Genomic DNA, 13,377 nt, shown 5'->3' with positions numbered 1-13,377 from the left:
TTTGACATACTTGTTCAATTGTTGTTTGATTTAAGAACAAAAATAAGCATTTATTTAATTATTTTAGTTTTAGAGATGCTAATCAAATATATAGTCAGTTTCGATTTTTAGCGTGATCCTGATTTTTAATTTTTAATTTTGATTTTGACTTTTATGGTTTTTTTTTTTTTTTTATAGTGATGGCAAATGGTCTTTCAATTTTCCAATTTTGTATTATTGTGCTTTATTTTATTTTATTTTTTTTGAATGTAGGTTTCTTAATATTGAAAGGGAAATATATATAATCAATCTAAAACCACCATGATTTTGTCAATAAAAGCCATATGTTCATTTTGTAATATTTAGTCACATCATGGACTAAAGCGACGGGTGTTTGAAGAGTTTATGGCAATATCTCCACAGTAGCAGTGGCATGGTATAAAAATCAAATTATACAATCATAAAAAATAAAAAATAAAAACATTCTACAATTTTTTCTAACTTTTGTTTTCATCAAATCTCCACATACCTATGTGTGCGTGTATCATTTCAAGTCAAACTATAAAACAAAGTAAAATGACACTAGGAATGATAATTCACAATAAAATGATCTAAACATTTCCAAAAAAGGAATATTTCTATATTACAAAAAGACTTTATCTACAAAGTATATCATCTTTGAGCAATTTGAAGTACTTTATATGGGTCAAGGCATGAGTGCAATAACATCCTTCAGAACAAGAGCAACGTCGCTGTATCGATCTTGAATCAAATGAATGCACCCAACACTCGTTGTTCTATCCAGCTGCAAACACATATCCACAACAACTTCATTAGGTTTAGTTTCGGTCATTCCAATCTAAGAAACAACTATTCTTTTAGTTGGCGTGATGGTAGGAAGGAATTGTAGATAAATAGTAGACGTGATTGTAGGAGGAAATTACGGATAGATATTTGTAATATATATCATGTAAGGAAAAAAGAGAAGAAAATATTTTCTTTTCATATACGTCATTTGAATGGTATCAAAGAGAAACAAATTTAGCTTTTACATCGTCGATTAGGACATTTGTCATTTGGGTATATGCGACATTTGTTTCCTGATTTATTTTCACATGTATCAACTGCTGATTTTAAGTGCGATACTTGCATTCTTGCTAAAAGACATCAAGTTACTTATTCATTGAGTATGCATAAAAGTGATGTTCCATTTGCTTTAATCCATTCCGATGTGTGGGGACCCTATCCTGTTTCTACTACATCTAGAATTCGCTGGTTTGTAATATTTGTTGATGATTGTGCTCACATGACTTGGCTATACTTGCTGAAACATAAAGATGAGGTATTAAATGTATTTAAATAATTTCATGTCATGGTTCAGACTCAATTCTCAGCCAAAATACAGATTCGCTGGTCTGATAATGGTCATGAATATGTTAATGGGGGATTCTAAGACTATTTCCAACACCATGAAATTATTCATGAAATTTCTTGCCCATAGACTCCTTAGCAAAATGGTGTTGTTGAACAAAAAAACCGACATATACTTGAAATTGCTCGTGCCCTCTTACTTGGCGCTCACTTACCCAACTAGCACTGGGCTGATGCAGTTGCTATAGTTGTGTACCTCCTCAACCGTATGCCATCCAAAGCTTTGGATTTTAAGACACCCCTACAGGCTCTTTCAACGTATGTGTCCTTGCCTACAGTATTAATGATTCCTCCTTGGGTCTTTGGATGTGTAGCTTTTGTACATATCCATAAGGACCAACACAATAAACTTGATCCATGTGCTGTTCTATGTCTTTTTTTGGGATATGTTGTACATCAAAAAGGATATCGGTGCTATGACCCTATCACCAAATACACCTATGTAACTATGGATGTAACGTTCCTAGAATCCGACATGTTCTACTCTCCCTCGTTATCCAATTATTCTCTTTAGGGGGAGATCCAAGTTGAAAAGCAGAATTGATCAAGATTTGACCAACTAAGGTCACATAAATACAGTAGTCAGTGGGGAACCTGATAAAAATCCAGATGAATCTCTGGAGGATGATATAACTCTAAGGGCAACATCTACACCAACAACATCTACATCAACCCCACCTGAAGCTAAACAAGAATCCCCCCATTACTCAGTACCTGAAGAGCCATCTCTTGAGAATATCCCTGAGGTAAATTCTCCCATTACACTTCCAACCAATAATGATATGGATATCTCTGTTGGTTATACCTTACCTTTCAGGCACAATCATGGAAAGCCACCAAATAGGTACTCTCTAGAAATTGAGGAACAAAGGTCAAGGTATCCAATTGCCAACTATGTATCTACAAAGTAAATATCCGAACCCCTTAAAAAATTTGCACACGAACTTTCCTCGTGCCATGTTCCCGCTGATGTTCAGGAAGCTCTAATAGACTCTAATTGGACCTAGGCTATAAAGGAAGAGATGGAGACATTACTAAAAAACAAAACATGGGCTTCTATGCAGTTGCCTAAAGGAAAAAGGACTGTGGGGTGCAAATGGGTGTTCTCCATCAAACACAAAGCAGGTGGATCTATCAAATGATATAAAGCAAGGCTAGTGGCAAAGGGCTATACACAAACATATGGCGCGGACTATCAGGAAATGTTCTCACCAATAGCCAAGTTGACTATAGTTAGAGTCCTATTATCTCTAGCAACAAACCTCGACTAGTCGCTACACTAGTTTGATGTAAAGAATGCCTTTCTTCATAATGATCTTAAGGAGGAAGTGTAAATGGATATTCCACTAGGCTATACGACAACCTCGACGACTAAAGTTGTGTGTAAATTACAATGTGCACTATATGGATTAAAGCAATCACCATGAGCATGGTTTGGGCGATTTAGCTTGGCAATGAAGAAATATGGTTTTCCACAAAGCAACTCAGACCATACACTCTTCCTGAAGCATCAATTTGGCAGGTAACAACATTGATAATCTATGTAGTATGATCATTATAGGAGATGATCCAAAAGAAATAACAAGACTTCAAGAATAATTGGTGACAGAGTTTGAGATGAAAAATCTAGGAGGACTCAAATAATTTTTGGGAATTGAAGTTGCTAGCTCTAAGGAAGGCATATTTCTTTTCCAACAAAAATATATCTTAGATTTATTATCAGAAATTGGATTACTAGATTGTAAGCCTACAGATACACCAATAATCCAGAATCACAAGTTTGGAGAATACCCAGACCAAGTGCCAACAGACAAAGGAAAGTATTAGAGATTGGTTGGAAAACTTATTTATCTATCCTATACACGGCCTGACATCGCCTATGCAATAGGTCTAGTAAGCCAATTCATGCATTGTCTAAGAGAAGATCATATGAATGCGGTGATTCGGATTCTCCAATACCTAAAGTCCTCCCTTGGAAAATGACTTATGTTCTCAAAAAACAACCACTTGAGGGTTGAAGGTTATACATATGCTGACTGGATAGGAAATATTTCAAATAGAAAATCCACCTCAGGCTATTTTACGTTTGTTAGAGGGAACCTGGTTACATGAAGAAGCAAGAAGCAAAAGGCATTATCAAGTACCGAAACTAAGTTTCGTGGGATGGCTAAGGGTTTGTGTGAGCTTCTCTGACTTCAAAGACTATTAACCGAAATTGACTTTACCCCAAACTACAAGATGGACCTATTTTGTGATAACAAGGCTGCTATTGATATTTCTCATAATCTAGTTTAGCATGATCAGATTAAACATGTGGAAATAGATCGACACTTCATCAAACAAAATCTTGAGGTCAAGACAATTTGATTTCTATTCATTAAGTCCGAAGACCAGTTTGGGGGATATACTTACAAAAGTTGTGTGCAACAAGAGTTTCTACAACTCACTTGACAAGTTGGACATTAAAAATATATATATATGCACCAACTTAAAGGAGAGTGTTGGCGTGATTGTAGGTGTGATTGTAGGAAGGAATTATGGATAAATAGTAGGCGTGATTGTAAGAGGAAATTACTAAATATTTCTGTCATATATATTCATTCATCTTGTAAGGAAAAAAGAAGAAGAAAATATACAATTTTTTTTTTTTCATTTTCTGTCACTTTTATTTAATGCATTTGACTGAACTTTTTTTCCCCTCTCAAAGCTAATAGTTTCAAATTGTCAATTTTTTTTTTCCTTCCCGGAATTTGGAGTCATTTAAGATAATATTGTTATGTTGTCACCGGCTCATAATCAAATAAAGCAAAAACTAGAGCCTGCCTATAGAAAGCTGCTGTATGTTACTCTTTCTTTAAAAAGGAACTAATTTGAGTTTAGAATTTTAGATTTAGGCAAAAAACAATATAAAATTATATAAATTTGGCCATACAAATCCAAATCTATGCCACAGAAACCCTATTCTCCCAAACATTCTTAAATTTAACTACAGCAATTCATCTGTGATTTCAATTAAACAGTAGAAATTGGAAACTCAGCAAAAGAAATACCTCTTGGATGGAGGAAAGCAATCTATTGGCGAGTAGGGTGAGAGATTTCTTCTGATCATGGTGGGGCGTCGCGGAAATCATCTGATTGAAATCGCAATAGAAGAAGGTTGATTTGAGACGAATATCCCTTTGCATCAAATCCAACCACCCATAATCATCACCGACATCATCCTCCATGGGATCCCACAGCACATTCTCCTCTTCATCGTAATAATCATCCATGATCAGATCGTCCCAACTTGACAAAAGCTCAAACGCGCAGTTTTTAATCCGCGAAGCACTTCCTCTGGTTTTCATATCCACCGCCATTTTCCTATTGCTGCATCACGCACAATTTGCGGCAAAATTTATTATGACTGATGATCTAAGGAAGCGATATATATGTCATTCCTAAACATCATCGCCAACGCTAGAATTTCCTTACGTATCAACGCCAATATCCTTCATTGCGGTCCCAAGTTTTCAAAATAATAACGTTTAAATTTATTTATAGTTTATGATTATTATTACTATGCCCAAACAGGAGGAGATACAAGAACGAGAATGAACAGACCTGGAGGATGTTTGTTGGAGGGATTTTCCGTAGACATCCATGGAGATGGCTGACGGCATAAAATAAGAACAGCAGAGAAGAAATTCGTATTCGGAGAGAGAGAGAGAGAGAGAGAGAGAGAGTGAGTGACCGGCTTCTGTGATTTTCTGCCTCAATAATATATATAGATTTCTGAGTATCCGTGTCTCCTAATTCCTCTCCATGCTTTTCCGATTTTCTCTCCAAATTTTCCGACTAAGATAAAATTGTAGAGCATGGGGATAAATATAAATAGCGTCGAACTGGAACTCGACATTTGAATTTGAATTTGGATTCAATTCAATTCTGGATTAGAATGGAATTCAAATTCTAATTTTAAAATTTAACATTTGATTTTAGTAATATGAGAATATGTTTTCATTTTAATAGTAATTAATATCAAGAGAAATTATTATGTGGCTCATATACTGAATGTGATGCATGTACAAAGGGAGAAAATATGGTGGAATCAAAATGCTGAGGAGTTGTAGGGAAATTGTCGATGGTTTGACACCTGATTTTAGACAATTTACATTCTATCTCAAATTGTCGACGGTTTGGCTCGGGATATCCAACGCAGATTTCAAGTTTTGAAAGGGGGACGTTAATATGATTGGAGTTTGGAGGAAAACCATCAGAAACTTTATATATATGTTGTCTCAGATGTATATGTAAGGTTGGTCGAGAGGGTTGATGGATTGTTTATGTAATTTGGACAAGAAGATAGTGAATCTTTGTCGTTTGCTCCCGTGGATGTAGGCATTACTGAACCACATAATTCCTTGCGTTCTTATTGTTGTTATTGCTTTTATATACTTGCTGTAATTGTGAATTGTTCTGTATATTCATCATTGATTGTTGCATTGTGTATTTGATCCTACATACAAATATATTCCACTATGCAATTCATTTTTTCACAACAAGTTGATATTAGAGCATTGTTGTAATGGTCTCTGAGTCTTCATTTGCAAAATTTGACATTGTCAAGTTTGATGGAACCGAGAATTTTGGTTTGTGGCAGAGAAGGGTGAAGGATTTATTAGTACAATAAGACATGGTGAAGGCCTTATATGGAATTCAACCAGAAAGCATGGATGAAGCAATTAGTTGGAATGAATTGCAGTATAAACTATTTGACTGTGTTTAGCTGATGACGTGTTGTATCACATCATGGATGAGGATTTTTCGACAGCTGTTTGGCATAAACTGGAAAGCTGGTAAATGTCTAAATCTTTATCGAACAAACTATTTTTTAAGCAAAGGTTGTATTGGCTTAATATGGTGGAGGGTTCGGATTTGAACCAAAATATCAATGCATTCAATCATATTGTGAGTGATTTGATGTGTGTTGATGTAAAGTTCGAGGAGGAAGACAACGTGTTGATGCTACTGAATTCCTTGCCAATGTCTTACACGTATGAGTACTTGGTTACAACTCTTATATGGGGCAAAGAAAGCCTAAATTGGGAAGAGGTGACAAGCGCATTGCTTGGTTTTCTACAAAGAAAGATGGTTAGCGATGAAGTTTCACATAGTGAAAGGCTTGTGGTGAAGAGTAACCAAGAATGTGGAAGACGTAAGTCCCAGAACAGATCTCAGTTGCAGTCCAGGAAGATGAAGGACATAAAGTTTTTTAAGTGCATTAAAATTGGGTATATAAGACCGGAATGTCCAAAGTGGAAGAAAAGGAATGCTCAAAATCAACAGGGTTCGCCAAAATCTACAAATGTAGTGGAAGGAGACTCAGGGAGTAGTGATGGTGATATGCTATGTGTCTCATCACATTTGAAGTGTCTCACGAATTATTCTTGGATCCTAGATATCGGATGTTCTTATCATATGGTAGAAAATAGAGAATGGTTCAACACCTACAGGTCAATTAATACTAGTTGTGTTTTGATGGGAAATTATATTTCATGCAAAATAATTGGTATTGAAAATGTCAAAATCAAAATGTATTATTGTGTTATGAGAACCTTATGTGATGTAAGGCATGTACCGAATCTAAGGAAGAATGTAATTTCATTAGGCATTTTAGATTATAACATATATAGTTACAAGTCTAAAAGTGGGGAAATAAAAGTGTGTGAAGGCGACTCAATAGTGATGAAAGGACAAAACGTAGCGGGAAATATCTATGCACTATAGGGTAATATAGTTGTAGGTGGAGCTGCAACTATAGAATCCAACTCAAATGTTCTTTGGCATATACAGTTAGGGCATATGGGTGACTACTTGCATTTAGATGTTTGGGGACTAGTAAGGATAGCATCACGGGGCAGACATATATTTTTCGTGGGTTTATCACAAAAGGTCTTGGTGTATCTCATGTGGCACAAGTCTAAGGTGTTTACTAGGTTTAACTTATGGTTGAGGTGGAGAACCATACCAGAAAAGAGATCCTTATGTCAAACATTGGGACTGAGTACGGTGTTTTTATTCAAGGAATTTTGTGAGTAAGACAAGTTATATGCAAGACTAGCAAGGAACTTCTTGGTGAAGTAAGTGAGTAAAACGTGTTTCTTATTTAACCAATCGCCAAAGGTATCACTAGATAGGAGAATTGTTGGCAGGTTTTGTGGTAAACTACTCGGGAGTGAGTGGATATCCACAGGTGCACGTTTTTAGTGATGTTGGATCTAGGCTTGGTGTTATGTACGAATATTACATCTTTTTGGGATATAAGAAGGTAGGTTCAAGTTGGGTGATCCTATGGAAAAAAAAAAATGGGTGATCAAAAGAGACATGACTTTTGGTGAGAAAGTCATAAGGTAGCGTACTCAGGTAAAAGGAGAGAAACAAATGTCAGAAAACTGTGACAGAAACAAACATGTGGTTCAAGTGGAGTTATATACTCAGGGCAGAAATGTAGGGAGTCCTATCTCGGGTCAACAACACCATAGTATAAATGAGCATGTGATGCAAGTGGAGCTACAGACTCGGGTCAAAGATGACATTGTTCATATTGCAGAGAGTTTCAGCTTAGGAGACCAGCAGGATCACGATGGGCCCAAGTGCACTATTAGACCACCCCTCAGTTATAAATTTGGCATTCTAGTGTTTTATGCATTCATTACTACTAGCAGCAAGATTCCTACTATTTTTCAAATTGCAGTTCTTAGCGAAGGGAAAAATAGATAGGCGAGTGATATGGTGGAGGAGATGAATTTATTGCATAAGAACCAGGTGTGGGAGTTAGTGAGTCTTCCAATGGGGAAGAGAGTGATAGGATGCAAGGGAGTGATGTGTCTATTTTGTATGAATGGCATTTTATTGGCTAGGAAAGCTTTAATTGAGGCTCATTAGTTAAGAACTCTATTAAAAAGGTTTTGAAATTATTGGGCATGACCAAGAAGGGTCTTGGTTTGAAGATTCACATGGATAGAACTGCAGGGAGATTAGAGTTATTTTAGGGTGGCTTTGTAGACAGGGTTGCAGGGAGATCGGTGTTCTCTCAGGGTGGCTTTGTGGGCAGAATTGCAAGGAGGCATTGTTTGTTGTCTCAAGGGGGTTCTATGGAGAATCAATGCAAAATGTCCACCGCTCGGTGCCCAATGATGGACAATGATGTCTGGAATATGTCAAAGGTCCCCCATGATGGTGCAATAGGGTGTTTCGGCTAGTAACAGAGTGGTCTGTCAATTGTAAGATTTATTAAAGACTATGTAGGGGGTTTTGGTGATAAAAGGCTTACGATAGATTTTGTGTTTACTATTGTGGGAAGGCCTTGTTGGAAGCCCAGGTTGAAGTCTTCAAGTGTAACTATTGGCCCTAGAGTTGTGTCTAGAGGGGGGTGAAGAGACTCTTTTGCAGATTAATAAATTTTCTACAAAATAATAAGACTTGGCAAGATACAAGCAACTAAATCACAATAAATAAAAGAGGTAAGAGGGAGAGAAGGTTAACATCATAGTTTAATGTGCTTTGGCCTCTTACCTACATCCATGCCTTGAGACACACTCAAGGGTTGCAAAATCCACTAACCAATCTCCTTGGAAGATGGAGAAGCCTTTACAATCAGGGAACCAATCCCCTCACGCTCACCAAGAGCTGATCTACGAAGTTCACCAAGAACTCCATTGATCCGGTTCACCAAAAACCCCAGGTTTACCAAGAACCCTTTTACAATCAAACGAAAGTGAAAAGAATGTAGTTGATACAAAAGATGCTCCTTCTTGAGCTAATTACAATACAAAGCCACACTATTCTCTTTAGTAAAGATTCTTCACAAGAATAAAGAGCAAGAGAGATTTGAGCAATGAATGATGAACTCAATGCTTGCAATAATTAATCAATAACTAACAAAGGTATTTATTAAATGTTAGTAGCTTGTATTTATAGGAAAATGGACAAACTAGCCATTTTATGGCCGTTGGGCATTTAAAATAATAAATTACTTTGAAAACTAGTCATTCGGCTTGTTAGAATCAGTTCTAGAAGCAAACCATCAATAGTTTCCCCAAACCATCGACGGTTTCCTGTAGGCCAAAATCAACTTAACTCATTTGCTGAAACCGTCAAAGCACCTGGCCTGTTTCTTTCCTTTGGATGCTTAATCATGGTTTAAACTAAATCGGGATCAAGTATGTGAGATATTGTAATACTAATATCGTTTAAACTTGTCCTTATAAAATACATTTGATTATAGGATATCTTGTATGAAATGCATTTGAAAGCTCATTAAGATTATTCTAAGAATTGTTGATATCCTATATACTAGCATGCATATGCAATTGCTTAACTCTTACTAAATATACTTGCTAGAATCATAACTACAAGAGTTACAAATTATTCCTACCTCAAACACATCCCATTACACATATGTGACTTTACATTAGCTTTAGTTGGTTGTGCTTGGGTACTTTCGAGTGAGCTTTGATCTTTGCTTCTTGAATGTTCACTTGATCTTGCATTTGCTCCCGTATCGTCATGTTGTTCTTGTACTAACTTGATGTGCAAATATTAGCTTAACTCAGAATCACTAATGGGTTGCTATCATCAAAATATGTCATTTAGGATTATGTAGCCACTAAGGCTGACAATCTCCCCCTCTTTGATGATGACAAACCATTGATGTTCTTACAAGATATAATCTAAAACTCCCCCTCAATTTATGCACACTATTTGAAAGATATGAAAATTTACTCCCCCTTACTGTATGCATATTAGGCATGATAAAACTATTCAACTCTACATTCGACAACCATGCAATTTTCAGAAAGTTCATTTAATGTAGAACAACATGAAAATTCCTAACTTTCATCAAGAGTCAGTATATCCAACAAATTTGAAGTTCATTTTGAACAAGTCACACATTTCAGATTTACTCACATACATAGTAACCATATGTAATAATATTATCAACTGAAATCTAAGGTGTAGTCCCAAGAGGAGGGGTGAATTGGATTATTTAAAATTCCTTAGAGTCTTTTTATAAGTTCTTGACTTTTTACAATTCTTTTAAAGACTTCTTATATTCTTGTTGATTAGGAAATCCACACAAACATTTACTTATTTTATTCAATCCACAATCACAACATACACAACCAATTGATTAATTATTCAAACTAAACAAACACAGTACAAGTAATCAATATATGCTTTGCAGTATTCAGAATCCCTGTATATGAATGTGCAAGTCCTATAGTTGTCCTTTGAACTAAAAATTAAAATAACATCCAATCAGTCTTTTCAATAACTCGGATTTTAAATAAACCCTCAATTAAAAGAATTTAGGAGTTGATTAGCCAACATACTCCCTTTCAATTTCCGCAATCAATGATAATCGACCCAATAAATTTTAATCTTAGGTTTATTTAATTTCCAAGGTTGTTTGTAAGATTAACACATCCACGTAGTTTATATTGCTGCAAGAATTTAAAGAGAATAAGAGAAGAGAGTGAGAGGATGTTTTTACGAGGTTCGGATTACCCCAACCTACATCCTTGCCTTAGGTCAACTACCTAAGGATTTAACTATACCTTGTTCCTTCCAGGTGGAACAAAAACCTTTACAACAACCAACCTCTTTTTCAAGAAGAGAAACCTCTCCAAGCAACAACCTATGCTTGGTGCAACGATCCAACTATACCTTGAACAGTTAAAGATCTAGAAGAAAGGAATGAATATCTGCGCACAAAAACACTCTCAAACACAGAGCAAGTTGTACAAGTTAAATCACTAATCGTACTTCAAAACCAAAACTAAAGAGAAAATATGAAGCTTAAGGTTTAAAAGTCACCAATGGTTCTTTCTTATTGATATAGAAATTTAGTTGCAAATTAGAATCAAAGCATTTTAATCAACCAGCAATTTCATAGAGTTTCCCCCAACAATAGTGTGAGCAAGTATGAGTTTTAGGAGAACTTTAGCATAGAAAACGTGTATTACTTGAGCTTTTTTTTTTTTTTTTTCATTGAGCAAGAGAGGTATTTATAGACTTCTTAAAAAAAGTTTCCTCATTTAGCATGGAATATTTAGACAACTTTTCAAAAGATATTAAATCATAAAATCAATTTTGAAAAACTTCTCGTATAGTTTGAAATTTAAAATTTTTGAAGAGTCAGTCGGCTGACTCACTCAACTGGGTCATTTTTGTACTAGTCCGTCAGCTGGATAGGCAGTTGATACCATTTTGTCTCTCAAAAAATAATTCTGATAAATTGTCAGTCGAATGGAGAGGCGGCTAACACCATTCTGTCTCTTAAAAAAATTCTAATAAATTGTCAGTCGGCTGACTCAATTATAATCAAAATAGTCGGTCAGCTAGACAGACTAGGAAGCAGTTGGCTGACTGATCCCAGTTAAAGATAGTTTATGTTCTGCTCTATTGTTACTTTTACCTGATTTCACTAAAACTTTTGATATTGAATGTGATGCCTCCGGGATTGGTATTGGAGCTGTTTTGATGCAAGATAAGCATCCCATTGCATATTTTAGTGAAAAGCTCAATGGGGCAACATTGAACTACTCCACGTATGATAAAGAACTGTATGCCTTGGTGAGGGCATTGGAGATGTGGCAACACTACTTGTGGCCTAAAGAAGTCGTGATCCACTCTGATCATGAATCATTAAAGCATTTTAATGGGAAACGTAAGCTAAATCGTTGCCATTCCAAATGGGTAAAATTCATGGAAACCTTCCCATATGTCATTCAGTACAAATAAGGGAAGGAGAAAGTTGTGACTGATGTGCTTTCTTGCAGGTATGCCTTAATTACTACACTTAGCACTAAGTTGTTAGGTTTTGAGTACATAAAGGATTTATATGCTAATGATTTAGATTTTGCTAATGTGTATGAGACATGTATAAAGTTTCATTTCATAAATTCTATAGGCATGATGGATATAGGTTTAGGGAGAATAGACTTTGTGTGTCTACCTACTCCTTAAGAGAATTTCTTGTGTGAGAGTCACATAGCGGGGGTTTGATGGGACATTTTGGGGTACAAAAGACTTTAGATATTATGCATGAACACTTCTTTTGGCCACATATGTGTAGAGATGTAGAAAGAGTGTGTTCTATAAGTATTTCATGTAAACAAACTGATTCTAAGGTCTTACCTCATAGCCTTTATACTCCTTTACCTGTACCTAGTGAACCTTGGGTAAAGATTTCAATGGATTTCATATTAGGTTTGCCTAGGTCCAAAGGGGGTATGGACTCAATATTTGTGGTGGTTGATAGATTTTCTAAAATGACACATTTTATTCCTTGCCATAAAACTGATGATGCCACAAATATAGTCAATTTATTCTTTAGGGACATTGTGCGATTGCATGCCATTCCTTGGACAATTGTGAGTGATAGGGATGTTAAATTCCTTAGCTACTTTTTGGAAGGTTTTGTGGGGAAAATTAGGAACTAAGCTATTATTTTTTACTACTTGTCATCCTCAAACTGATGGTCAACCCGAAGCAGTTAATTAGACTTTAGCTACCTTATTGTGTGCGGTCATTCAAAGGAATTTAAAATCATGGGAAGAATGCATACCACTTGTTGACTTTGCTTATAATAGAATTGTGCATGCTTCAACTAATTTTTCTCCATTTGAAATTGTTTATGGTTTTAATCCTTTGACTCCATTGGATTTGATGCGGCTACCTATTAATGAGATAGCTAGCTTAGACGAACGACACAAGGCTGACTTGGTAAAGAGGATCCATGAACAAGCACGGCAGCACATTGAAAAGAAGAACCGACAATATTCATCTCAAGCCAATAAGGGGTGCAAGTTCATTACTTTTGAACCGGGAGATTGGGTATGGGTGCATATGAGAAAAGAGAGGTTTCCTACTAAAAGGATAACAAAGCTGCACCCGAGGGGTGATGGACCTTTTCAAGTG

General features: G+C 35.9%; 1 protein-coding gene across 1 annotated transcript; it reads right to left on the bottom strand.

Annotated features, from left to right (window-relative positions):
- Positions 1-541: 541 nt before the first annotated feature.
- On the bottom strand, positions 542-5,254 carry LOC131153521 (photosynthetic NDH subunit of lumenal location 3, chloroplastic-like). Its single transcript, XM_058105871.1, has 3 exons — positions 5,014-5,254; positions 4,461-4,779; positions 542-784 (listed from the first exon to the last, which is right to left on the bottom strand). Exons 1-3 carry the CDS (start codon positions 5,070-5,072, stop codon positions 686-688), a joined length of 477 nt encoding a protein of 158 aa, XP_057961854.1. The 5' UTR covers positions 5,073-5,254; the 3' UTR covers positions 542-685.
- Between the last annotated feature and the right edge of the window lie 8,123 nt (positions 5,255-13,377).

The sequence above is a fragment of the Malania oleifera genome, chromosome 4, assembly GCF_029873635.1.
Source record: "Malania oleifera isolate guangnan ecotype guangnan chromosome 4, ASM2987363v1, whole genome shotgun sequence".
NCBI classification, from domain to species: Eukaryota; Viridiplantae; Streptophyta; class Magnoliopsida; order Santalales; family Ximeniaceae; genus Malania; species Malania oleifera.
The sequence above is the reverse complement of the archived record's forward strand: the minus strand, read 5'-3'. Positions and strand labels throughout refer to the sequence as shown.

Coding starts and splice junctions, on each gene's coding strand:
- LOC131153521 (XM_058105871.1), bottom strand. CDS start 5,072: ATGCCGTCAGCCATCTCCATGGATGTCTACGGAAAATCCCTCCAACAA. Junction 4,780..5,013: donor CTCCAACAAACATCCTCCAG/GTCTGTTCATTC, acceptor TGCGTGATGCAG/CAATAGGAAAATGGCGGTGG. Junction 785..4,460: donor TGCTTTCCTCCATCCAAGAG/GTATTTCTTTTG, acceptor ATGTGTTTGCAG/CTGGATAGAACAACGAGTGT.